Consider the following 27480-nt stretch of genomic DNA (forward strand, 5'->3'; position numbering starts at 1 on the left):
CCCTGGCACTGGTTGGATGGGGAAGCAGAAGTGAATCACTATATTTTCATATAGGTTATGTTAGAAAATAACACACAAAGAGAGAAGTAGTAGCAGCGCTCTAGCAAACAAATAAAGAATTGACCAAGATTGAGAATGGCTACTGTGCTACTTACCAGTTATTTTTCCATTGGCTTCCAAAGGAGGCTGCCAGCTTACAATGACAGCTCGAGGCTTCCCCTCCCGAGTAATGACTGTCAGATCCTTGGGTGCAGAAGTGGGAGCTGCAAAATCAGATAGAAACAAAGCTTAATCACTGAGAATGAAGGAAAACAAACACCCATGGGATGTTAAATCATGGTTTTGCTTTGCCTGTTGTTGGTCAGATTTGTTTTTGCTATTATCCTCCCTTGCCTCTCCATCTATTCTCTTGTCCCCTACCCATGTCTGAATTGAAATTAAGTGCATTTCCAGGGTATTTCATGGAAGTAAAAAGTACTTGTTTTTATGGAAAAGAACACCTAGCATTGACATGTTTTAATTGATTTCTACATTGAAAAGCTGAGAACAATGTAACTGGCTACCTAATCTCTTTAGCATATGGATTAATTCATTGTTCTATATTTTTAAAAAGAAAATGTTATCTATACTAAAGCACCAGTTATAGTATTATAGATTTTAAAAACTAGAAAAGATAGCGGGGCAGCTAGGTGGTACAGTGGATAAAGCACCAGCCCTGGAGTCAGGAGTACCTGGGTTCAAATCCAGTCTCAGACACTTAATAATTGCCTAGCTGTGTTGCCTTGGGCAAGCCACTTAACTCCATTTGCCTTGCAAAAACCTAAAAAAACCCCAAAAACAAAACAATGTGGGGTGGCTAGGTGGCGCAGTGGATAAGAGCACCGGCCTTGTAGTCAGGAGTACCTGAGTTCAAATCCGACTTCAGACACTTAATGATTACCTAGCTGTGTGGCCTTGGGCAAGCCACTTAGCCCTATTGCCTTGAAAAATCTAAAAAAAAAGGTAAAGGGCATCTATTCAAATATTATTTTCAGTTGAGGAAACTGAGACCCGAGGTCAAAAGAATAATGGCAGCAAAACAAAGGTCCTCTGATTTCACTTCCAGTTGAATATTTCTTCTCTTTGGGAGCATGCTTATTAGTATTTTGGGACTTAAAAATTAAAATGGAAACACCACCTTGTTCTATGCGGTTTTAAGGAAAGTACTGGCTCTGAAGCAAGAGGACCTGACCTGTATGACTTTGGGGAACTCATTCAGTCACCTGGTGGTATAGAAAATAGAGCACTGGTCTTGGAGTTAGAAGGACTGGAGTTTGAATCTAGCCTCAGACATTTGAAAATTAGCTGTGTGACCTTGGGCAAGTCACTTGAACCTGGCTGTCTCACATTCAGGGTCATCTCCAGTTGTCCTGATTGATGCCTGAAGACTGGATCCAGATGGTTCTGGAGGAACCTGGTGACCTAGCACACCCTCACTGAAATCCAGTTCATGTGCTTGTCATGGTCTTTTTGAAAGTGAAGGACAAACATCATCATTATTAAATCATGAATTTGAGTGTGAAGGGACTTCAGAAGCCATCTAATCTAACCCTCTCATTTTACACATGAGGATACTAAACCTCAAAGAGGCTAAATTGATGTACCAAGAAATAGTGTGAAACTTGGTCTTCTGACTCTAGAGTTAGACATTCTTTTCTCTGTACCCTGCTGAATCTTGTCTCTCTCATTCCCTTATCCTTTCTCTTCTTCTTCTATTGCTTTCTTCATTCTTTCTCTCATCTCTTCTTGCCTCTTCCCCTACCTCTGCCTTTCCTGAGTTACCATTCTTGTCTTCTACAGCTTTCGTTTCTCCTCCATAATTTAACATTTTCAGTTTATAGTCTAAAATGCACATCCAAACCTTGTAGATTAAGTAGATCTCTATCTCTCTCTCTCTCTCTCTCTCTCTCTCACACACACATACACTCAAATATACATACATATATAAACATGTACACATGTACACACTTAAATTTAACTATTTATGAGTTTTATATGGTAGTGAAATCAAATCCTAGATACATATTCACCCACAATACTCCTTTAAAACAGTAGCTCCCTGAAGTCAGAAATTATTTCATTTTCTCTTGGTTATCATCAGTACTTGGGACAGTGCTTTGCCTACAGTAGCTACTTAAAAATACTTATTGATTGATCTTTAATCCTGATTTTGAATTGATATCCTAAAAATTTCCATTTTCAAAGTATGTAAAAGGACCTCTCAATCTTATAGTTTTATTTTTCACCTAGAAACCCACTCCTGTTCTCAAATCTAGGCCATATATGCCCAATTCTCAAAGTCATCTGGGATCCCAATGTCACCCAAGACTATTCCTATTCAGTTATGCCCACAAAAGTTATATAATATGACCTCCTGAGATATAAGAAATAATAAATGAGGTCAACCATAGATTACTGAGGAGGGAGACTAAGGGCTTATATGCATAATAATGAAGTCCCAGACCAGGGAAAGTTACCAATAGGAAAGCAACCCTGTCTCCAGAAGATAACACTGAAGACAATGCTCTCTAAAAGAAGGGATTACCAGAGAGACATAGAAAGAAACATGCACAAGTAATTTAAGATAGTTGCCAGGCTAACCTATGGGAGGATGTGATGTAACCATGAACTTCCTGGCCTTTATCTGCTATTAAAAAAATAACAAAAAAATTTTTAGTTCATGTTAGTCATTAGATGAAAGTCTGTGCCTTTTAAGCTAGTCAGGATGAACTATTTTCTTCTTTATATTAAAAGCTAAGTTGATGACTGGGTAAAAAAGAAGCTCAAAGGTGATGAGCCAGCTCATTTGGCTAGATGAAGGCATAAAAGAAGATAACATGATCCATTGAATTCATCTTTTTTGAGAGTAAAAAATGAATCATCCAATTAAAGAAGTGGCTTATTATAATAAACTTTAATGTGTGCTTTTTATAAGATGCCAACAAACAAGGCTGATTAAACATTTTTATCTCTTCCTTTAATGATTTTACTTACTTATTCATTTGCTTGTTCATTTTTGTCTGGCACATGATTTCTCCAATACAGGATATAAACTAATAACTCTTCTATAACTTGTCATCTTAGAAAATTTACCTGGGTCACTGAGAAGCTAAGTGGCTTGCTGGTGATCACATGCCCAGCAAATGTTAAGAGTCAAAACTTAGGTCCTCCTGACTTCAAGGGCAGACATACAATGTCTTCTGCTATCTCTCATTTTTGGTTACGTAAGGGATTATAAATAACATATCTAGATGCTATATTGGTTTCAATTAGGTAATTCAATGGCTAGAGTACTAGGTCTGCAGGTAGGAAGATCCAAGTTCAAATCTGACTTCAGATACTTCCTAGCTGTGTGTCCTTGGACAAATCACTTACCTCTGGTTACTTCAATTTCCTCATCTATAGTGCTGGAGATAGAATGAGCTAGAGATAGAAATGGTGAACCACTCCTGTATTTTTGCCAAGAAAACCCTATGGACAGCATTGGCATGGTATGGTCCATGCTATAGCACGTACTCATGAAGAGTTTGACATGACTGAATGACTTAACAACAATAAGATGCTATATTATGTTTATGCCAAAGACTGGGTCTAAATCATTTCACTTATTCCCAATAATATTTGAAATAACAGTAATGTACTACTTTAAGCTTCTCCTTTTGTATCTATTTCCATCAGATACATAGTGGCAAAAATAACAATCCTTTGAATTCAAGGAAACCAACATATTTCTGATTTTTCCCTTATCATTAGTACCTATCACTTTATTCTTATATCATGATATTGAAGTGAGAAATAGTAGATTTGTAGAAATTACACAAAGAGGTTAATTGACTTCCCATTGTTAATGACAGTTTAAGATCAAAATCCAAGTCACCTGACACTCATGAAGTTCAATATTTTTACATTAGACTATATTATTAGTGGGAAATTAGTAGAGCTAAAAATAATTCTGGCATCTATAAAAATATAGTTGTTTGCAATAAACTATGATAGACATTGTAAGGAGATGCAAAGATGAATGAGGCATCCTTGGCACCCTAGGAGTACTTTTTTTAGAGAGTATGGAGGAATTAAGAGTTAAGGTATTTTCCCCTAGTCGATGTCCAAGTACCAAAACTGAGAAACATTTGGTCTTTGTGCTGAATCTTATGGACTGATTCTAGCTTTGAGAAAAATGTTAACAATGTCTTAGCAGATATAGATAAATAACTGCTACATTTCTAAATTCCTAGTTATCTTCAGATATAAAAAAGTACTTGGAGTAGGGATGAGGATGAGCATGGTAGGAGATGAGATCATGGAGAATGATTAAATTTGAGATCATCTGTGAACCAATCTATATTATTAAAAAGAGAAGGAACTTGAAAGGTAAAGACAAGAATATAGGAAATACTGAAAATTCTATTAATTTTGAATTTCATTTAGTAAGAAGTTGTTGTTTAGTCATTTTCATTCATGTCCAATTCTCATTTTGAGTTTCTTTCATAATGACACTTGAGTGGTTTATCATTTCCTTCTCCAGATCATTTTTCTGATAAGGAAACTGAGGCAAATAGGGTTGAGTAATTTGACTAATGGAAGATTATAAAAAGTATATGAGTAGGAAGTAGTGATTAGGATAAATTGAAATCAGGGAAAGCCAGATTACCATACTTGGAATTCCCCCTACCTAAAATTGATGATATACTTAATTTGACTTCTCCATCCCACATATATGTTGTAAATTATTAAATATGTAAAAGTCAGTAGCTCAGACATTTTTTCCACTTTTACATTTCCTGTTTTTGTTTATATTTCTAGATACTTATGGATTATTCTTTATCATGATCTTAAGATGGTTACCTCATCCAGATGTCCTTTTACTTATTTTTGTAACTCACTCTCATTTTATAGTTGTTCTAATCATAAATACCCTTTTCATAAATTTTATCACTTCTTATCAGCAATCAACTTACCAAGGTATTGCCACAAGGGTCCAAAGTAGAGGATATATCAAAGGAATTTGCTTTTCACAATTTAAGAACTGACTTGGCTTTTTGTTTATGCATATGGATTGTGTTTGAGTCAACCAATGATATCACTGTACTTTGTTTAAATTAATGATGAAATGTTAGCCTTGATTCTTTTCTCAAGTGAGAATAGTCAACCAATCAAAAAGAGAGATGAGCTATGTGTGAACAAGGCCTAGATATCAGACAATCATAGACTTTAGATTCCTTTGTCAGTTTAGAAGTCTTTGAAAGTCTATGGGTGAACTGGAACGATGCTATATTAGATGTATAGAGGAACTTAATGTCTTGTTTGAGCTGTGTCCAACTCTTCATAAACCCAATTTTTTTTTTGGCAAAGATACTAGAGAGGTTTGCCATTTCCTTTTCCAGCCCATTTTATAGATGAAGAAATTGAGGCAAACAGGATTGAGTGACTTGCCCAGGCTCACACAGCTAAGTATCTGAATGTCAAATTTGAACTTAAGAAGATGAGGGTTTCTGACTTTAGGCCTGGCCCTCTGTTTGTTCTACCACCTAACTGCCCTAATAGTAAAAGCCTTCAACAAAGTCCCTAAGAAGGAATATTTACAGGGGAGGAGAGAAGGAAAAAGGACCTTATTTTTTTCCTTCCTTTCCTCACCCTATTTTGACCATAGGAGGACCTTATAAATTTTAGACTTCATGCCAGCATCCTGGCAATGTACCTTTGGTAAAGCAGTGATTAGCAGTAATATCTGCATAAAGAACTTAGGATAAGATGGATTTGATGAGGAAAGAAAGAGTCAAGGCTCATTGGGAGGACCATTAGAAAAGCTAGACCACACCACACCTCTAGAAAATCTAGAGGCTTCCAACAAAGGGACTTATGGGAGCTGAGGTATTGCTTTGTAACATACATTCGCTGAACTTTAGAGATTATATGTAGTGGTAGAAGAGCACATCACAAGCTTGGGGGGGATGTTCTGTCTCCATGATTCTAAAAGCTAATTGAATTTGATCAATTTATTTCAATCACTAATCATAAACGAAACATATGATATGAATTCATGAATTATACTATTCCAAGAGTACAAAAAAATTAGTACTCTACTACTACAAGATGAGGTCTACCCCTGAACTCTGAACTGATGATAAGTAGACACTGAAGCTCTGGGGATTGTCGGTTAAATAGCTGTAAGTATAGCTCTAGAGACTATACAAGACTTGTGCTGAAATGATAACACTCTCTTAGGATGAAAATAATAATAGTTCTACAAGGGTATTGTTCTAATGCCCTACTACTCTTTTCAAAAGTTGTCCTACCTTTGTCTTTCATTAGTTATTTAAATAGAGATAGTGGAGAAGCAATATGATATACTAGATTTGGATTCAAGGGTTCAAATTGTATTTCATTACCTGTGCAACTCTAAACTAGTCATTTAACCTCTCTGAAGCTTTCTTTTTTAGCCAGACAGAGCTCTGTCTATCACATTTCTCACATATCTCACATTATCTAATAAGATAATGTATAGAATAGAACTCTTCATAAGGTTTTAAGAACTATTTATGTAATATTATTATTATTATTATTATTGCTATGATCAAAATATATTACCTCTCAGTCTCAATTTAATCATCTGTTAAAAGGGGGTATCTACATCAAAATTATTATAAGCAAAAGTCTCACAAAATTTTAAATACTATATAAAATGAGATATTATTAAACTCACTGAAGCGAGCTGATTATTTCTTAACAAAAAATAAAAAAAAAACAACTATGTCCTTGCGAAAGCAGAAAAGTTACACATTAAAAAAGAAGTCATACCAATCTAAGATACTGGACAAAATTCAAAGACTTCCTGAGCTTTCTTAGTTTCAGGAATCTCACTTGAGCAGAATGCTGGGTGAAAATTTTATATTCATAGAAACTGGAAAAAAGTATTAGAGTATTGTAAAATAAATTTATAACATTTTTAGGAAGATAATCTACAGAAGAAGAGTAAGTCCTCCAAGAAGAGGCCCCTAATGAATAAGGAAGTATTTGAAATAAGAAAGCATGATGGGAAGATCATAGTTGATCATCCATAGATTTTAAAATTCACCGTATCTCAAAAGAAAAGATTTACAGGGAGCAGTTTCATAAAATAAACATGCAAAAAACAAAACAAAACAACTTTGTAAATACCATGTCATTTCCCACAAATGTGATATAAAGCTCCAAATCCAATAATAAAGTATTTTAGTACCTTCCCTCTTTAGATGCTAGCTTTCTATGAACTCTAAATGCCAACCACTCCACATCACAATTGAGTTAAGGTTATGAATTCTATATTTATGACCATAGTTAATAAAACTGGTAAAATTTCAGTGAATTACATTAACCTGGATTTGAACTATTTCAAGTTGGACAAAGTTTTGAAGTGTCACCCTGTTACCTTTGAGTGGAGGTGAAGACATGAACTCTGGTTTATATACTCATGTAGGGTTATTCAGGGTAGGCTTCATGGAGGATAGAAAAGTGGGGCTAATAATGAGTCTTAACTTTTCTTTGAATAACCACCATAGTAATTGCTCTTGTCCTAAGACATACCTATTTCAGGTACATTCCTACAAGGTTAATTCTGGCTTCCCATTAATTTGCCCCTATTTATGGTGACTTCTAGGACCCTCCTGGGAGCACGAGGTCTTTTTAAGAATTAGAAATAAGCAGTTAACTTGGTAATAGGTCAGTAAGAACCTTTCCAAATACCCTGGGAGGCCCATATACAATGTCCTTTCTTGATGTATAGGCTGTCTGCTTCCTGGAGATAGAGGCAGCAGCCACAGCAGTGGGGAGTTCAGAAAAAAAGTCACAAGCTGTCAATCTAGCTATTTTCCTCTCTGACCCTTCTTCCATCACCATATCAACTTTCAGATCTTACCTTCTCAAGGGAATATTTCCTCAGCTGACTGTGTCCTATAATTACTCCTTGTTTCTAAGTCTCTTTATAAATTGAATCATCACTAGATAGGTTGCATATTCAAATATTTTTTTGATATTTTTGATGTGCTTAGCGTCTGTAACAAGACTGTTAGAATTTTGAGGATGAATATTCCTTTTCTATTGTATTCCTAAGAAACACCTGTGTAAAAGTAAACCCTTGCATAAGAAGTAAAATAGCTATTAAATATTATTTAGATAACTGTGAACCTCAAAGCATTATATACTTTGCTATGTGATGGCTAGTGCCCAGACAGATCATTTAAATAGCCTTTTTGACTTAACATACCTGCTTCATAAGTGGTGGCGTGCGCAGTCATACTCCATGTACTTGACCTTTGACCTTTGGTTACCATGACTGAGAATTCATACATTGTGTTTGGTTTAAGGCCTGTTGCTGTGTGGCTCAGAGATGTTATATCTGCTGACTGCACATGCAGGATGGCAAGAGCATGTAGAGAAACATTGTAAACTTTATCAACATGGCAAATCAAAATATTAAAAAAAACAAGAGACCAACTATTAAATAATCTGACAATAAAACGCATGGACTTCCTGGCAACAGAAGCATTTGCTAGCAGGCAATATTGACTTTTTGGGAAGTAAAAAGATGGTATTAGTTTATATTCTGGTAAACTGCAATGCAAACTATGTCCAATAAAACAAACTTTTGTAATAAAGGACAATTTAGTATGGTAATCTTTGCTAATTTAAGAATTTACCATGTTCTTGGAAGAAGTGGACTATAATGACAGGCTGCAAGTCATCTTATTCTAGGATCTTTTTTTAGTTTAGAGAATGTTTGTGTAGAACAAATAAACAAATACACTGTATGCAATTTTGTTATAATAAATTCAAATGATATTCATTAAAGGTTTTTAATATTGGTCATTGAAAGATAGGGTCATCATTGATTTATGTAAGACTGAGCTTTAGGACTGTATTTTGGATAGTCATTTGGATAGCAATATTTCCTTCTAGACTGATCATTAGCTCCATACGGGTAGAGGAAGTCAGTTAATCTTTATGTCTCCCTAAGAATATATCATATACTTCTACACAGAATAGGAATACATTGATTGAAGTCAAAGTTGGAAATATTATTCTTCTGCTTTGGAATACTTAAAATTTCCTCAAAGGCATTCTTTTTTTGTGTACATACATACATACACATACACATACACACATATATCTATATATATCATATATATATATATATATAACAAAGCCTTATACATTTATATACTTATGCATATAAACATACAAATACCAAACACATGTGTATAATATATATATATATATTTATGTCAAATAAATATTATAGTTAAAACAAATAATTTTCTTTTCTATTTATTGGTGTGAAGATTTATTAGTCTAATTAATGTTAAACCTCTGCTTATTAATTTCCTCAAATCCTTCACTTTCAGGACAAATACCACTTTCTTCAAGGGGTCTCGGATTATCCCCATCTGTGAGTTCCTTTTTCTCTTGGATTCCCCTCTACTTTTGTAGCTAATGCTTTTCATGTTGTCTCTCCCATTAGAATGTAAACTTTTAAAAAAAAGTAGGAATGGTTTTTGCTTTTCTTTTTGCAGCCAGAACTTAAATGCTTCTTGACTGAAGGACTAAATAGAAGAACTTAAATATGGTCACTTGAACTGAATGAAAAAAGATGAGAAAATGGCATTTAGGACAAAAGGAATCTTATTGGTTTGTAGAGTATTGCTACCATTATTTAAATGTGATGACTCCTTTGACATTTCTTGACTTTTGATAATAGGTTAAGGAAACGTTAGTGGAAGGTTTAATTTGTTTTCACTGCTTAATGTTTTTGATGTTCAAAAGAAATTACTCTGACTCCTAGGCTAATATGTATCACTCACAAGAAGAAAAAGAGAGTTTAAACCTCATTATAAACCTTATAAATATAGATTCATACTTGGTCTTTAAACTCTGGAACTTCTCACAGGCTTAAATATTTGTCTTGCTTTCATTTTTGATACATGTTGTTTTTCTGACTGAGTTAAGATCAACAAAGTGACATTCAGCTTTTCCCCAAGTTTTCATGTAGTACCTCTCTGCTTAGTGATTTAGAACATGACAATTAGAAAAAAATCCTATTTTTAAAATGATAACTCATACCACTTTAAGGGAAATGATATGGACATATAGTATTAACAAGAACCACTCATGTGACTAACATCATAGACCAACATATTATGAGTATACCTGTAGGAATTTTATTTCCTTGAATTGTTTCTAACCTCTGCCTGAAGTAATAATTTCTTTTATATCATACACCAAAACCTATCATAAAGACTTGACTTTAGTAAGTACTCAATAAATAATTGGTGGATTAATCAATGATCTATTTAGCTTGTTATAGAGCATTTTTGTAGTGATAAGTAATACATGCTCAGGGTTACCAAGGTTTTTAGCTTTGAAGAGTTATTGTTTGATTTTCTAGTTATGACAAGTTGAGTACATAGAATAGAGTTTAAAGGTGGAAGTAGGTGCAAGTGAGTAAAAATGATATACCTCTGAAACAAACACTCTTGACTCATGTAATCTTAGTTAATTCATTTGGCTTTTCCAGAACTCTTTTTTCCTTATCTATAAAATGCATGATAGACTGCTTAGGACTATAGAAAAGATGAAAGGAGAGAATTATTGTGAATATTCTTTGAAAAGTATTAAAATGGGGTGTCTTATTATTGTTAAGTTTCAGAAAATTTTAATTATATTTCTAAATGGATATAAGATGCTATAAGATATGAACTATGAGTTATCTCCTACCACTCATACAACTGTTTTTTCTCAATTTATATTTTTCCCCCTCTCTTCTGAATGAGGTGGGAAACAGTGCCAAGAAAAAGTAAAGTTAGGTGTTTGAGATGAAGAGTGGGACCAATCTTGTTCCATTTTCTACTCTCATGCTATGATCCATAAGAGGGAGAAAAGGAAGAGAGTTTTTTATTCTCCATTATCAATTCAAACAATAGCTTATAGGGCTGGGGAATGTTGAATCTAGTTCATTCTGACTTACAAGAGCCATTTGTTAAATTTTTAATATGAAAACTTAAACCTAGGAAATAGGCAAATGGTACAAATCAGAATTTGATTTATTATTTTGTTGATCAGCTAGACTTAAGAACATGTTGGGAAATATGTTAATAATGCAGATTAAACCATTGATAAACTATGTGTTGTTCATGCATATTTCTTTAGCAGAGCAGATAGCAAAACATTTACAACACACTTTTGGCTACAGGATAACACAGGTAAGTGTTTAGTCAGGTTGCATTAGAGAATGTTAAAGCATTTGACTGGAAATAGATTTAAGAAGGCTTCTACATCAACCTCTATCCAGATTTTTGGCAAAAAATCACAAATGGTCATCCAGATTCATTTGAAGACATCCAGTGATGGCAATAATCATTACTTCCTTTAAAATGCTATTAGAAGACTATTGTTTATATTATTAAAAGAGTTTTTAGAGGAAATTTTAATTTTGTCTTAACTATGCAAAAGTATAATCTGTGTGATCTCAGAAAATTTGGGATTTGGGATTAGCCTGATTCAAACTATCATTGTTCTGCTTTATTTTTCTTGTTCTCTACTGGATGTGGTAGACACATTCATTCTGTAAAGAAAATTTTTACAAATGATGTACTATAGTTATATTTGAAAGCTTTTATTGAGTTGTCATTGTCGACTTATTAATTCATTGAATTCTCCTGGGACAGAAGTAATGGACACTGATGAGGTTGTATTTGAAAATAAGGAAGGAAGGAAGAGCTTATTCCAAATAAATTTAAACTCAGATAATTGTAGCATAAGAACTGTTTTTTTTCTTTTTTTTTGGTATTTGTAAGGCTATGGGGTTAAGTGACTTGCCCAAGGTCACACAGTTAGGTAATTTTTAAGTGTGTGAGGCTGGATTTGAGCTCAGGTCCTCCTGAGTACAGGGCCAGTGCTCTGTCTACTTAGCCACCCAGCTGTCCCTAATATGAACTATGAGCTATTTTTTTAAAGTTCCAATATATTATGGTAGATACCCTATTTGATAATGTTCCCTTTATTTATAGTACCATTACTTTAAGGAAATAGACAGGCTGTTCATTTCATGACCTTATATTAGTACCCCTATATGAACTTAACTGGTGAATTTTCCCCAAGTTTTGACCTGGCAGGATAACAGAACAAAAAGAAAATTGCTTTTAAATGACTTAGATTAAAATTATTATGATATGTGGATGCTTTACAATTTTAAAGTCAAGCAATAATATTAAGAGATTGAGAAAAATAAGTAAGTATATTATCATTTTTCCCTTGAAATATCTAAGCTTATCTGTAGGGAGAAATTTTCAAATGATGCTACAGTCAGAATATGAATTTAAAGTTATCTTTGTTCAATGGTAAGGAATCAGAGCACACAGGAAGGGAAAATGAAGACATGACTGAGTCAAGCTGCTAATTTTTCTTAGTGAGCTGCTGAAACTTATAAACTTATTAGCATGGCTACATTAGCTCATGCAATGTCTCATTTTTTTCCTTAATGTTTGAAGCAAATATCATCTTAATAGCCAGAGAAGAAATTAGGCAATAACCACTAAACTGTGCTTCCTTTCTAAATAAAACACTCAGTATCAAACAGTTTGAGGTTCTCTTTTATTATTTGTTGATTGATTTTTCCCCTATCTATTGGGGGGGGGGGGTGTTGCCAGTCTAGGTGAATTGAAAATGTTTAATGGGTATTGAAGTTTCTGTGTGCATGACCTGTAAGGTTACAATTGCTTTGAATGGGTTGAACACTTGGTCATCCAAACCATACTTTAAACAAATATTCCTGCAGGAAAGTGAGGAGAGGTCTTTGGATATCCACCAAATATATCATAAAAAGTATAATCAGTATAACTATTTTGAGTCTCTTATCTACCTCAAAAGGATACCAAAAGTCTAATTGGAGAATGATATAAAAATAAAGGCATAAACATTTTCAGACAAAAGGTCACATGTGACTTCTATGTTTGAAAACATTCCCTCCAAATGCACTGCTATTCTTAATAGGACTAACTTTAGTATAATCACTGTTTTCTTTAAAAAAAAAAAAACCAGACATCCAAATCAGGCTGGAAAACTGAGGGAGCATTATCAGTAGCATTACCATCTTCACTGCTTCCTGTGAAAGGGAGGATTCAAGCAACACTGCAGATACTTCAGAAAGTCTAAATTCAAAAACCACTAAAAACAATGCAACATGAAAGAAAGGAAAATATTTTGGTTGATAGTACATAACATTAGTTAGAACTTCACCTTGTATTTTGCACTTGCAGAAAAACTGGTCCTCCATCTGACAGTATAAAACCGAACTTCAGTTGTCTTTTGATTCTTAGGGACAGAGTTGTCTGCCCAACTGACCCTCACGGCATCATGGGTAAGCGCAACAGCCTGAACACCTACTGGTGGGAGCATGGGGGTGGAGATATCTGGGACTGAGGTAGGGAAATCATCAGGTAAAGGATAAAAATCAGCTTCCAATGGGTCAATGGGATCTGGGTTTAAAAACCCACCAAATGAAACAAACAAATAAATAAATAAATAGTTTAAAAATAAATATTGGTGATAACACATCACAATGAGTTAAATGCATGGCAATAATGATGAAGGAAAACATGAGAAGAACAGAAAACATGTTATTAATTTAATCAGAAAACACATTGAAGTAATATTGCTACTTCATAATAAGTGAATATTTCCCCAAATCAACTTCAATCTATTTTTCATACATTTGCATTCATTTCAACAAATTATATTCAAAAGCAAATATTTTCTTAAATATATTGATATTTAAAATAATCAAAAGAATTTCTGAATATACTTATAGCTTAAAATTAAAAAGACAGAAGAGAATTTGAAATCTGTTATCCATTTACTCATATGAAGGAAATTTTTCATGTTAGTAATTTACTTCTCTTTTCTTACTTTCATTCCAGCTCTTTATTATAACCCTATTATGCTTTTATTATTGTCCATCTTGTGTCAGCATTCTTATTTAGAAGTGATTAAGCAAAAAGAGCAAAGAATGGAATGTTCTGAATTTCACAGTGTCAAGTCTATATATAACTTGTGGGTGACTCTTTACTATTATGACAGTGATTCCCATTCCTGTTGATTTTCAGTTTGGTTTATCCCAGGTGAATCTAATTATATGTTAGTCATTATGTTGCTTTTGGAAGTGACCATTCCATTGTACCTGATCTTAACTCAGGTTCAATTTTCCCAGTATTGTTGCAGGGCACCAGTTTAAGACTCTGAAGAAAATCCAAGAGTTGGTTCTCCTTGTCATCTATTTTCAAACACTCTGCAACTCTGAAGGAGGTTCATGGATAAGATAACTGAATTTATCTAATGATGGACTGTCACTAAAAATTCAGTCTAAAATTCTTTCATTACATTTTAGTCTGAGCAAATTAGATTTATAACTGCTCATTTGTGATGATAGTAATAATTACATTTCCACATACATCAGATGGGAAATGGAAGGAGGGAAAGGACTATAAATAGTATTCTAATTCATATTATTTATAAATGACATATAAAATTACAACCATGTAGGTTGTTTGAAGAGACACCTTGGAATTTAGTACATATATCAATATAATCCCACAATATTTTTTAAACAATAAGACTTATAGCAACGTCTTGCTGATTTCTGAACATTGCTTCAGTTTGTCCAGACTGTCTATACCTACTTCATCACACTGTTTTCCAGTGAATTATTTAGTAGTTGACTGAAATCTAGTCTTTGGAAAAGAAAAAAAAAATGAAAAATAAAAGAAAGAGAAAGAAAAATGTGGGTTTAAAATTTAATGACAGAGCCCAAGCTCTTCAAATTTCCTTTGATGTCTCTTTCATTAAGGCCTCCTTTAAACCCAAATGGATTTATGAAATGATGAAGAGAAATTGAAGACAGTACTGTCTCAGTAAGGTCTTGAACATCAGGTGGATATCCATCAAGTTAGTATAGCACATGAAAGTTTAAGGGGTTTTTTTTTTAGTCTATTTTTTTGTTATGTGTTCTAAATGAAAGCAAGTACTGTCCTACTCTGTGTTTTTTAATTCCTATTTATTTTTGAGGCTAGTTTTTCAAAGATAGCACAAGTAAAGCAAACCAAGCTTTTGGCTTGGATTAAGGGTTTATTTTTTTTCCCTTTCTTAGGTTGACAAGTAAATCAGTTTTTCAAATTTAGTTGTGCTAGCAAATGTACCAATTTAGAAAATATAGAAGCTAGGAGCCACCAAAAAATAAAGGATTAGATATCTTTTAATGGCGAAAAATTTTATATCCTCATACTAGCTATTTCAAGATTTCAGAATTATTTATTTGAAATGATTTGGTAGTTTCAGAAAATAGTTTCTGAGTGGTTCCCTTATGTTTAAAAACAGCTATTTTTGTTGATGTTTCTGTATGGTCAGTTATAATTTTAGAATTTCTTCCCTTGGAAAAAAAAGATATCTGGCCTCACTTGTACTTATTTTTCTTTAGATATGTACTTGTTATTCATTCCACACTTTCTATAGAGAGACATTTGCATACAGATCTTGCTAATTTGTTTTTTCACTTAGGTTTGTGAGGTCAGAGACTACCCAGGATGCAAAATTAAAGGGCTTCCCGTGGATGCTAAACAGTTTTCCAAAAGCTTTTCCTATGAATGCTCCACACTGTTGATTTTTCTGGTGACCATCGTTAGGAGAGAGAGCTAATGTCAAAGGAGATAAATTAGAGTGTTTCTGAGGCAGCAGCCTTTTGGTTAAAAATTGAAACAAGTCCAATCTTGGACTGGTATGTCAATAGGTTTCCATGAATTTAACTTCTCGCTAAAGATAAAAACCAAGTTTGAGGAAAATAATAGTAATTACCTTCATTACAAATAAAAGTAACAGGAAACAAAATCTCTCTCATATCCTGGCTATAATTTTATAGGAGGCTTGGTGGAATAGATAAAATTTAAAAACTCGGTTGATTCAGCAAAGATTCTAAAGAATATGAATTTTTTGCAGTGTGTTCACTAAGTGGTTATACCTTGTCCACTCACTCCTCCCTTGTTCACCAGGGAAAATTAGCATTTAGAAAATTTGACTTTTGCTTTACCTAGATAAATTTCCTTGCCTGTGTGTATATGAATGTATTTGGTTTTTTTTGTTTTGTCTGTATTTTAATCATATTACAAGATTCCAAATATTCATAGGAGTATTTCTGTAAAGCAAAAAGGCTAATTATCTTTTCTTATATGTGTCTACTGGGCATTCTTTTGATAGTTACTCTCTAAAATTCATCTCATATCTCTATTTGTTCTTTTGTTCTCAGTAACCCCATATATCCTTCTGGTAGAAAGTTCTTGACAATGAGCATGAATTTTAAGGAAAGAATCAAATAATGTTGTCATTCTCCAGGAGGAAAATATTGAATAAACATAATTTTTCTGTCCATTTTCCTTGTAACTCATTACTATTTCACTTTACTTTTCTTTCACTGGCTTTTCATATCCATCCCATTCCAAACTTTGAAATCTTTGTCTCACAACCCAATTAAGAGTAGAAATACAAAAGGAAAAAGTACATTTTATCTGCCATTTTAGGAACATGTGTGAAGGGAATATGTTTACAAATGAACCAATGAGAAAACCTGGCACTGATAAGGGTTGAATGGCTCATGCTAAAGCACTTTCAGTTTAGCTATGTCTCTGTATTATAATCAATTACTAATGACACTGACTATGGTCTGGACTTTCTTATTTTATTAATTTTTATTGCTCAACATTCCTAACTTAGTAGTTATGCTCAGTCCATGACAGATGTTGGTATGCTAATCTGATGCACAGAACTATTGAGAAAAATTAAAAGCTTATCACAAATCAAATAAGTCAGTATCATTGTGTCTTCTCAGAATTTTATTTCTATAGCCCTTTATTTAGACAGAAAATATTTGACGAAGAAAGCTGTACAGATATGCCTTTCAATAATATCCATTTAGGAGGAAGAAAAAAAAACACTGGAGTAATGAAAATCCTGGATAATCAAAAAATATGATTCTAGATACTAGTTTCAACTTTGGTTCCAACCAACTCATTAACCTCAGCTATTAAAAAATAACCATAGCAATCACTTTATTTGAAAATGAATATTATTTGAGATACTCCAATAAACACAGACATTTATCCAAAAAAAGTCTGGGTCAAAAAATCTTACAATAGGGTAATTCAAAACCTCCAGTTTAAGTGGATTCAACCACCAGATATTTAAAAAATTATTTGCGTCATATCTATGTTTTAATTAATAGTTAGAGCTGCAATTAAATCATTTCAAGACAAGCAAAAGACTTCAGGGTACCAGAAATATAACTATTTTCTCCTCTTCTCTAATTCTTTTCCCTTAAGATGTTCAAAATTCTAGAGATCCTTCTGGTAAAGAAACTGCTTTAAGATCTTTAATTAATATTATGGTCAATAATTGATGACAAAAAATATTACCTGTCCCAATGGAATTTACATTTCAACAGGTATCAAAAGTCTTAATTAAACTGAAGAGATAGCTGAGAGCATAGGATTCCAAAGAATCAGAAATCTTGGTGCTAGGAGGGATTACATTCTGGATCCTGATATTACACTGTATAGTTAGCTATTTCATGTAGTATAAGATTTAGATAAGTCATTGTTAAATAGTAGGTCATTCTAAGGTGATTAAAAGTGACTTCGTGATCCTTCCTTTTTCCCTACTTAAGATGTTGCCCTTCTTCCATTTTACCTATTGTCACAGAATAGTAAGTATTTATAAAGGCTGGAATCCAATTCTGATCAAGATAGAGAAGATGGAAGAGTCAAGCCATCTATGGGACATTCTGACTCAAATGGCTCTGAGGCAACCCTGTAATCCTTCATATGACCATTTAAATGGTTTCCTTGGAAGATTCTAGGACCCAACCTTTAAGTGTGAGTGAAGGAACTCTGATACCAGGATACATTAATTAAAAGGTGAATGAGTCAAAATTTCCCAAACCAACAATCAGATAATAACACATAACAGTTTCTAAATATTTAGGAGTGGTCTACATGGAATAATGCTTCTTCCCACTTAGGCTACATTTTTTTTTTAAAAAGTAACAGTTCTACTAATTACTTTCAAATAAAATGAAGTAAGATGCACAATAAGAAATTTTAAATTAGATGATTTAAAGTGCAATCAAAGAATTAGGGAATCAGCTTACATATTTATTTGTACCAAATTGTAGGAGTTGATGAATCACTGCTATTCACATATTGATTGAGCTGCAGCATGGAGATGAGCATCTTTAACTTACCTGTCATAGATCTGGTGGTGGCACTTTCATAGAGAGGAACTCCCTCTCCTGCATTGTTAAAGGCTTTTAGGGAGATTACATAATGGGAACTTGGCTCTGCAGAAATAATAACAAAACATAGGCATTGTGTTAGCCAAGTTCCAAAATACCCAGGGTGAGCATTTTCCCCCAAATAATATAGTATAAGTTAGTCAATAAATTATGTTTTCAAGAAATAAGTAAATTTTTTTGTCAAAGCTGTCAAGTATTTTTTTGTTCACAAATAGAACTTAGGATTTTTAGCTCTCTTTACTATATGAGACAGATAAAGGGTATTGAAAAGAGAAGCAAAATTTAGAAAACCTGGCTTCTAGCAAATTATACTCCTGGGTATGCACATAAACACACATCTCTCTCTCTCTCTCTCTCTCTCTCTCTCTCTCTCTCTCTCTCTCTCTCTCTCTCTCTCTCTTATATATATATATATATATATATATATATATATGTGCAGTTTTCAAATTCACTCATCTGTTCTCTATATTTATTTAGTTTTGAATTTTTCTCATTGAACATTTATCTATACCTATCCAAGATGGGTGGATTTTTATGGGTCAGCCTAATTAAGGTAATAAACATTTATTTATTCATTTAGTTTTTCCTATATGAGTTGTTAAGCTGATCTCTTTTCAATAGTTATGCATCTCATTCATGAGAATGTGGGTTTGCTGCAATCAGCAAAATGTCATCCTCCAAAGAAATATCTGAAGGATTTTGTCATCTATTGAGAATTATTCTATTTGGACACAAATATTACAATTTCTAGAAGAATAGTGGACACTTTTGGTGAGCATCCATCTGTTTTATTGCTAGCCAAATATTTCTTACCAAGAGATCATTACAAGTTACTTCTGTGGTTATATACAAAGGATTATTATATTATCAAAACACATATATGAAAATATCTTACTGGTGAAGAAAATTCAAGATGGCATTTTGAACTACTCAGTTAAAATTGGTTTAAATATAACCAACAAATGATTAACAACACAAGATCTTATATATCTTCATTTTTCTCATATTACATTTCATATCTAACAAAGAACTCCATTGAGACATGGGAAGTACCTAAAATAAATAATGTATATGAATTGATGATTAGCGATTCCTAAGTTACCTTATTTTCATAGTAATAAAGGTTCAAGATTTTTTCCAATTATACAGTTTCAAATATTTTGACAACTGATTCTTCATTGCTTTCTAAATTGTGTCATAGTTATGATCGGTTTATTATGTGTAAATCTAATAAAGCGAGGCTGTTTTTCACATCTGTTTTTTTTACTTACTAGAATGTCTCCTTGAAGTAGTAACCAAATATGATGGTTCTAGTGTGAACAATACTAAAAACAATTTGCTACAGAAATGCCTATCTGTTTGATTTTTCAAGTGCTATCCTATTTTCATCAATGAATGTTCTTGGATTAATCTGGTTTAGTAGATTCTCATGCCACATTTTCTTTAGATTCACTATCCTTTTGGTTCTTTCTTTTGTAATGCTGTTTGGAATCTTCTATCATCCTACATCTTAACATTTTACAAATAGATTTACATCTCATGTTAAGAGTTTCCCTGTAAAACAGATCAAAAGTCTAGAATGGTTTCTGGACTTTTTCTTTTACTTCATCATGAAACCACTTTGCCTTGGTTAAAATGCTCCAGGAATTAGTGACAGTCTCTGATATCTTTTCCTTCACTCAAGCTCCCATTTTTCAATAACAATAGCTTAGTTGAACAGGTCATGTTGGAACTTTGTCATTTATATAGTTTTCTTCTCATCTTGTCTTCATATTTCCAGTTTTGTACTAATTTTGAACTTTGCTCTAACCAGTTGACAAGTAATTCTCTCATAACTACTATATTCATTATAAGTTTCTATTAATGGGAAGTAAATTTCATTTTTATTATGATTGGTACTCACCATGTTTCAAAGACAGTATTCATGATTAAACATGTGACATTTATGAGTATTCCATATTTCATTGGGATTTTCAATGTTTTTTATTTTGAGTTATTTATTTCAATGACTTTTGCCCTGAACAATCTCTCTATCCACCTTCAGTTGAAGTCACAGAGTTTCGCGGTATACATTACCTTGCATTGGTTGATATTTTTAGGTTCTTCATTGCATTTCTCAACTTTTTTAATCTTCTGAAACAGATACCAATGCATAAACTACAATAATTATTCTTACAGACCTTTTATTTATTTATGCTCCTCATGAGCACTTCAAGGTAAGATGACAAAATATTCCATTAAAGCTGTTTCTTTGCCTTTGGGGTAATGATGAAATCAACTCAGCCAATTCCTTTATTGTGAACTTGTGAACTGTTTTCCATTTAGCTACAACTTTATTAGGTCTTATGGCTTCATTTGTGACAAGAATAATAACTATGATTCAGTTTTTCCACTAATTTAGTTTACTTCACTGTTCATTGGACAAATGTTTCATGTTTCAAATATCATCATGAAAACTATGTGTTTCTCCTAAATTTTGGCAGTCTATTTATGGCATTTTGCCACTGTCACAATTTGTTATTATCTAACAATAAGATATAGCATTTATATAAGGTTGGCAAAAGAATTGATTTACAAATATCATTTCATTTTATCCTCAAGACAATCCTGGTAGGTAGATACTACTATTATTCCTATTTTATAGATTAAAAACTGAGGCTAGAAGTTATACAACTGACTTGCCTAGGGAATACAACTAGTATATGAAACAAAATTTTAACTAAGGTTTTCCTGACTTCTGGCTCAGGGCTCTATCCACTGCACTACCTCTCTCCCTTTAGTGAGTAACCATTTGGCCTTCCAAATTATCTAGTATTCTATACACTTTCACCAAATTAAATCTGTGAAGCACCCATGATTAACCATTTTTTAGGTATGAAGTAACTTAGATGAAGATATTTGTTAATAATGCATCACAGAATTTTCATAGTATCAGAGATTTAGAGCTGAAAGGGATTTTCATCATAACTCGGTTCAAATTTATAAATTTATAAATAAGGAGGCTGGAGTTAAGAGATAAGAAGCACCTCTCATAGAAAGCCATAGAAAGAGGAAAAAGCACATTTGGGTCTGGAATCCACAGACTTTAACTCCAAATCCTAATTTCCAGATTGAGCCACACATTTAGACACCAATGGAACTTGATGCTAACAGGTGATGTTCAATAGGCTGTCAAGTAGGTCAATATAATGGCCAACCTCTCAATTTACATCTTCCTGGAAAAAACTTTGCGAACAACTCTCTAAGCATACATTATTGGCTTTTCAGCCTTGTAGAGTCAGTGTTATTTACTTGTTTTTAAAAGCCTTAACTGATTCACTCTTATTTCACAGTGTTTGAGTTTCTGTCTCAGTTCAAATTAACACAAGTTATGCAACTCCTTCTTAGTTGTTATCTAGCTCTAAGGAGCATACATCATTTTCCTAATCTCCCCAGGCAGCCTTTTTACAGGTAATCGTCATGTCGATCCTTCAAATTTTGCTAATATAGAGCACCTATCAAATCCTGAATTATCTGACTAATGCTGGCCCCTTTAACTTCAAATCTGACTCTAGTGGATATTACCCTATCACAGAGCCAGAGTTTGTAATTTACTGTCAAATTAATAAATTCCACTAATAATCAAGAACTAGAAAACCAGAGTCATTGGTCTATCGCAGTTCTCCTGGAAATGTGAGACTGGAAGCAAACACTAAGTATGAAAGTTCTATTTCAGTACCATAAAACATCTGTAAGAGAGGTATATTAGAAGTGTGGGTCCAAGTCCACGCAATCTCTCTCACTTCTCTTAACCCACATGTAGAGTTCTCATTTGTGTCCATTTCTCCATGCTACCAATAGCATCTGAGTGGCACAATAGACAGACTACCAGGGAGTCATGAAGACTCTTCTCAAGTTAAAATCTGACCTTAGACACTTACTTTGCTGTAAAATAAGCTGGAGATGGAAAAGATAAACCACTCTAGTATCTTTGCTGAGAAAATCCCTAATGGGGTCACAAAGAGTCAGACACAACTGAAATGCCTGAACAACAACGACATTTTCCCAATCTTCTCAATCCCAAATCATTTCCCTCTTTGTGATTTAGCTTTGCTTCTATTGTCAGCTGTTGAGATGAATGCAGTTTGATAAAGGAACAAATGAGATCCTTTTACTACATTTTGAACATCTCCCGAGTTCTATTCTCAAGTCTCTCAGTGCTAAAAATAGCTTAGCTACCAAACCATGTATTTGTCAGGAGATTACAGTAGTTTCATACTTTCAGACAGGAGATTAGGACACCCAAATACTAATAATGGTTGATTGGCTCAGTAGAGTTGTGGGGAAAAGGGGACAATTTAATGATTTATCCTTATCGTTTCTTTATTTAAAACCATTGATTCTTCTCTTTTGATTATCATCAAAGCCTCTCTCCTCTGGTATTCAAGGGAGTTCAGAATAGTAAATCATGCAACCTTCCTATCTAATTTCTTACTGTCAAACTTATGTGCTAGGTCCCAGACTATATTCCTTGCTAATCCTTATGCAACTTTCTCATTTATATACTTGCTGCTTTTTAGTCTTGGAAAGTTCAGTTTCCTTCTCTTGTGATATTCTTACTTATATTTTTAAAACTAAAGAATGATTTTTCCAGAAGTCCTGTTCATATCCCCCATCCCTCAGTCAATAATTACTTCTTATCTTTTGAACTTCCCAAAGTGCTTTTTATAAGTATCTATTTTAGCATTTCATATATTATTTTGTATTCTGTCAATATAGGTCATTTCCTCATACTTCACTATAAGTTCTTTGAGGGCAGGGGACAAATTTTTAATTAAACTTTTTATCTCTGTGAGCATCTAGTACAGTGTTCAGGCCGCAATTAGTGTTAATAAATGCTTGATGAATTCTAGTTTTCCACTATTCAATAGGATACTGTAATTCAGGAGAACAACACAAGAGGGCAATGTGGCCCTATATTCTTGCACATGCTCAGAACCCTTAAACTTTATAGATCAATAATCCACAAAGGACTTGTCGAATTGCTCCCTCCAAGGAAGCATCAGATGAATTAAGTACCTTTAATATTATAAGAAATGCATGAAAAAATGAATTAATCATTAACTCTGGTCAGACCTCATATGTCTAAATGTATTTAATATCAATTATAGAGTTGATTAAATTTCTAATTGCATCAATTTGAAGATATTCAGTGTTTATCAATATTTCTAGAAGACTGAAATAATTATGGAAATTTAGAATATTGTCACATTTCAAATTGTTTGATAGATCTGAATTTGAAGTGTGGTAGAAAAGAATGAATACTGGTCTTAACATTGAGAAGATATGGGTTTGAATCCCAGTTTCACCATTTATTAATTGTATAACTTCATGAACCTCAATTTTCTTATCTGCAAAATGGCTATAATGATGATTGTTCCACTTATCTAACAGAGTAAGTGTGAGAAGAGTGCTTTGTAAATCTTAACTGGAAACTATTATTATAATCTTGTGGCTGCTCAATTTGGCTTAGAATATAGAAGACTAGCAGTTGGCACATAAAGATGCCTGTCAGCTATTCTCCATCTCCTGTTGCCAGGACAAAACAAATCAAAATCAACATGAACTTTTTTTTATTTTTGGAGTTGTGGAAAATTGGATAGACAAATAACAGAAGCTAAGGGAATTCCCTCATTGCAGATACAGTTCAGACTCCTTTTACTTCAGAAGAGTTTTGTATAGGCTTGGCTACAGGTAGCAGATGAATAAATTTTAGTCCTGGGAGTGAGGGGAGAATTCTGTGGCATCCTTTTCCAATGTTTATTCCATATTAAAAGCCTTCACTTCATGAAAAAAAAAGGGTTTGGGAGAACATGATTATTTTAATTAACATGAGCATGAATTAAGTGCCAATGATAGGCACCAGATTGACAAAGTGTCTACTCATTTATTCATTACAAATTTTATACTTCATGTAAAGACCAGGACCTTCCATGCCAAGTCCTTGTCATGGTTCACTTTCCATGCTCATGTTGCTTTTGTCTTCTCTGTGAATACTGCCAAGAAGTCATTTAGAGAAGAATAAAGCAAGATGGACATCCCCCATCTCAGCAAACCAGGATGAACAAGAACATCAACTATAGCCCACTTTTTATGTAATCAAGTACTTTATTCTACTGGCTAGTCCTAGCCTCGAATTTACCTGAATATCTAAAATTCAGTCTAATGTGCTATTATTAAGTATAGTTGATTCTGCCAATCCCCAGCATAAAAAATTGCTTATAGCATTTAGAGGCAATTAATTTTGAAAGATGTAAGAATTTTGACCAACAAAATAACCAACCAAAATTCTAGAAGACCAAAGAAGTAGAATGCTAACTGAAAAGTAATACAAAATGAAATATACATGATTTCATATATAATCTGTATGAATTTACTTGCTTTCTAAAGGAGGGATGAGGAGAGTAAGGTGGACATTTTTTTTAAACTGAATGTTAAATTTCTTTTACATGTAATTGAGAAAAAATAAAATAGGACAAAAAAGAATGAAATGTACATTTTTGACATGACTCATGTGGGACTTTATTTTACTTTAAATATATCAATGAGCTAAAAAGTATATCCGTCCTTTCCTCATTGAAAATAAAATCAATTAAATTTAACAAAACTAAGATAACTTTCTATAATACACTGTATTAAGTGATTAGGATTCAAGGGCATTTAAGACAAAGATTTTTTTCCTAAGTGATATATACTTAGATAATAAAATATAAGGTCATCTGAAAAGGGAAAATTAACTAATAGGTGGTTAGGGGAAATCAATAGGAGCTGAGCCTTGAGAAACTGAGGTTTCTGAAAAGGGGATCATAGCCTAATTTTATGATTTTTACATATGAGAAAATTGAGTCCCAATGAAATCAAGTGAATTACCCTAGGGCACAGGCAGCAATTGTAGAAAGTAGGATTTGAAACTCTCATCTCTGACTCCAGAATCAGTGCTCTTCCTACTCTCATTCTACACTAAGGGGAAGTATAGTTCCAGATACAGCTTTTCTGCTCTTCTATGAAGAGCAGAAAGTTTCCATTTCTATCAGAGATTCAATAGACTCAAAATAATAAACCACTGGAAAGAATAATGGTCACAGTAAGTGGGGCTCCTCACTTCCAGAAAAGGCAGAGACCAGAAGATAGCAAGTAGCCAGTTTGACTGAAATGTAAGCTTAAGAAGAAAAACACTGAAAGTGAAATTATCAAGAAAAATATTCTAGAGCAGTTTATGGAAGGATTTGAAGACTGAATCTATAGACCATGGCAACAGATTGAATATAAAGGTGGGGAGGTAAAAGATGGTGAGGAATCAAGGATGATTTCTAGGTTATGAACCTGAGGAGGTTTGGTTTTTTTTGTTTGTTTTGCCATCCTCAGTAATAGGAAAGGAAGGGATTGTGGATAAGGAAAGAATAGTAAGTTCTGTGTGAGTATATTGAATTTAAGATTCTACTGGACATCCAATTTGAGATGTCTGAAAGACTGCTGAAGTTGCAAAATTGGAGGTCAGCATAGAGATGGTAATTATAGGGCATGATCTAGAGAAGGAGCCAGCAAGAGAGAGAAAAAGTGGTCAGAGAGGTAGGATAAAAAAGCAAGAGTCATGTCCCAAAAACCTAAAAAGAAGAAAATATGAAGGAGGAGGGAGTGATCCACAGTATCAAAGGTTTCATAGAGGTCAGGAAGAAAGAGAACTGGGGGGAAAAAAAGGTCTTGGAATTTGGTAGTTACAGAGATTATTAATAACTTTGGAGAGAGTAATTTCAGTGGAATAATAAAGCCAGACTGTAAGGGAATTAGAAGAAAATAAGAGCAATGTGGGACCACCTATTGTAGAAGACCATTTTTCCAGGATGTTAACTAAAATTACAGAAAAGATATAGGATGATAGTGAGAGTGGAAGGACAGAATGATTTTTTTTTTCATAATGAGGAAGGCTTAGCCATGTTTGTAGGTTCCTTCTTTTTTGTTAGCACTATTAGATAAGAAACCCCATTAGGTCAGAGTCTGACAGTTTTCATCTTTATAACAACATCTTCTATAATTCTGAGCGCAAGGGTGTTCTTATAATAGTCATCTAGTATTTGTTGTGTGACTACTAGTTGATTCTTGTCTTTTGTTATCGAAGATCTACTAAATATCAGGCATTGCTGGAATAAGATTGTATTGAACTTAACTGACTCAGAATGAAATCTTCATGTCAAGAAATTCAGTTCAAGAGTCCAGCAAAAATATTCTGATTTAATTTATTTCAGTAATATTATCCTACTTCTGGGGAATAAGTTTAATCAAGAAACTTTAAAGGAATGATTAGACTTACTTGTAAAACTGAGTTTGTTGACATTACTATAGGACATTAATGACATCAATATGTTTTGCAGAGCACTTTACACATCTTACCTTATTTGATCCTAAGTATCTGAAACTGTTGAGGTATAGGAGGAAAGAATAAGCCAAACATAATATAGTATGAATTGTAGAGTATCCTTTGAAATTTAAAGTGGGCTTTTATTATAAGGGGAAGTTCACCTTTCATGGATGGTTGGATTTGTCTTTGTTTTGTTATAACTCTATTAAGGGAAAGAGGAGGATGAAAGCAGGCCTAAGACTTATGCTGTTAGAAAGATGGAACAATAATAACTAGCAACAAAATCATTAGAGTTTCTAAAATCATCAATTTCTTCTATTTTCTCTTCCAAGGAGAAAAACCTTGAAATTATCATGAATCTGGCAGTGCATTGGCTGGGCCTTTAGCAGTGATTTAGTCCAACTCTCTGATTTTATAAATAAGGAAATCGAGGTTCAGAAAGGGAAAGTTATTTTTACATGGTAATCCAATTAGTAAGTGGCAGGACTGGGGTTGAAATCCAAGTTCTCTCTCTTTGACTCTAAATATAACACTCTTTCTATTACCACTTAACCGTCTCTTCCCTGATTTATTATGCTGTAAAGAGGTTACTTAGCTGCCTTTGATGAATTGAAGCTTCCAACCTGAGTTAGATTACACACTAGGTAAAACAAAACACTTGTAGAATTGATGGCAGAGTCAC

The 27480-nt window shown here is 33.4% G+C and overlaps 1 protein-coding gene across 1 annotated transcript in view; it reads right to left on the reverse strand.

Moving 5' to 3' along the window:
• The window catches only part of DCC (DCC netrin 1 receptor), a 1459593-nt gene that overhangs the window by 130340 nt on the left and 1301773 nt on the right, over positions 1-27480 (reverse strand). The window contains exons 16-19 of the mRNA XM_074202006.1: positions 18353-18448; positions 13309-13547; positions 8282-8420; positions 156-263 (exon numbers count right to left, since the gene is read on the reverse strand). Coding sequence (XP_074058107.1) covers positions 156-263; positions 8282-8420; positions 13309-13547; positions 18353-18448 — 582 coding nt within the window. The remainder of the gene's footprint in view (positions 1-155; positions 264-8281; positions 8421-13308; positions 13548-18352; positions 18449-27480) is intronic.

The sequence above is a fragment of the Macrotis lagotis genome, chromosome X, assembly GCF_037893015.1.
Source record: "Macrotis lagotis isolate mMagLag1 chromosome X, bilby.v1.9.chrom.fasta, whole genome shotgun sequence".
Classification (NCBI taxonomy): domain Eukaryota; kingdom Metazoa; phylum Chordata; class Mammalia; order Peramelemorphia; family Peramelidae; genus Macrotis; species Macrotis lagotis.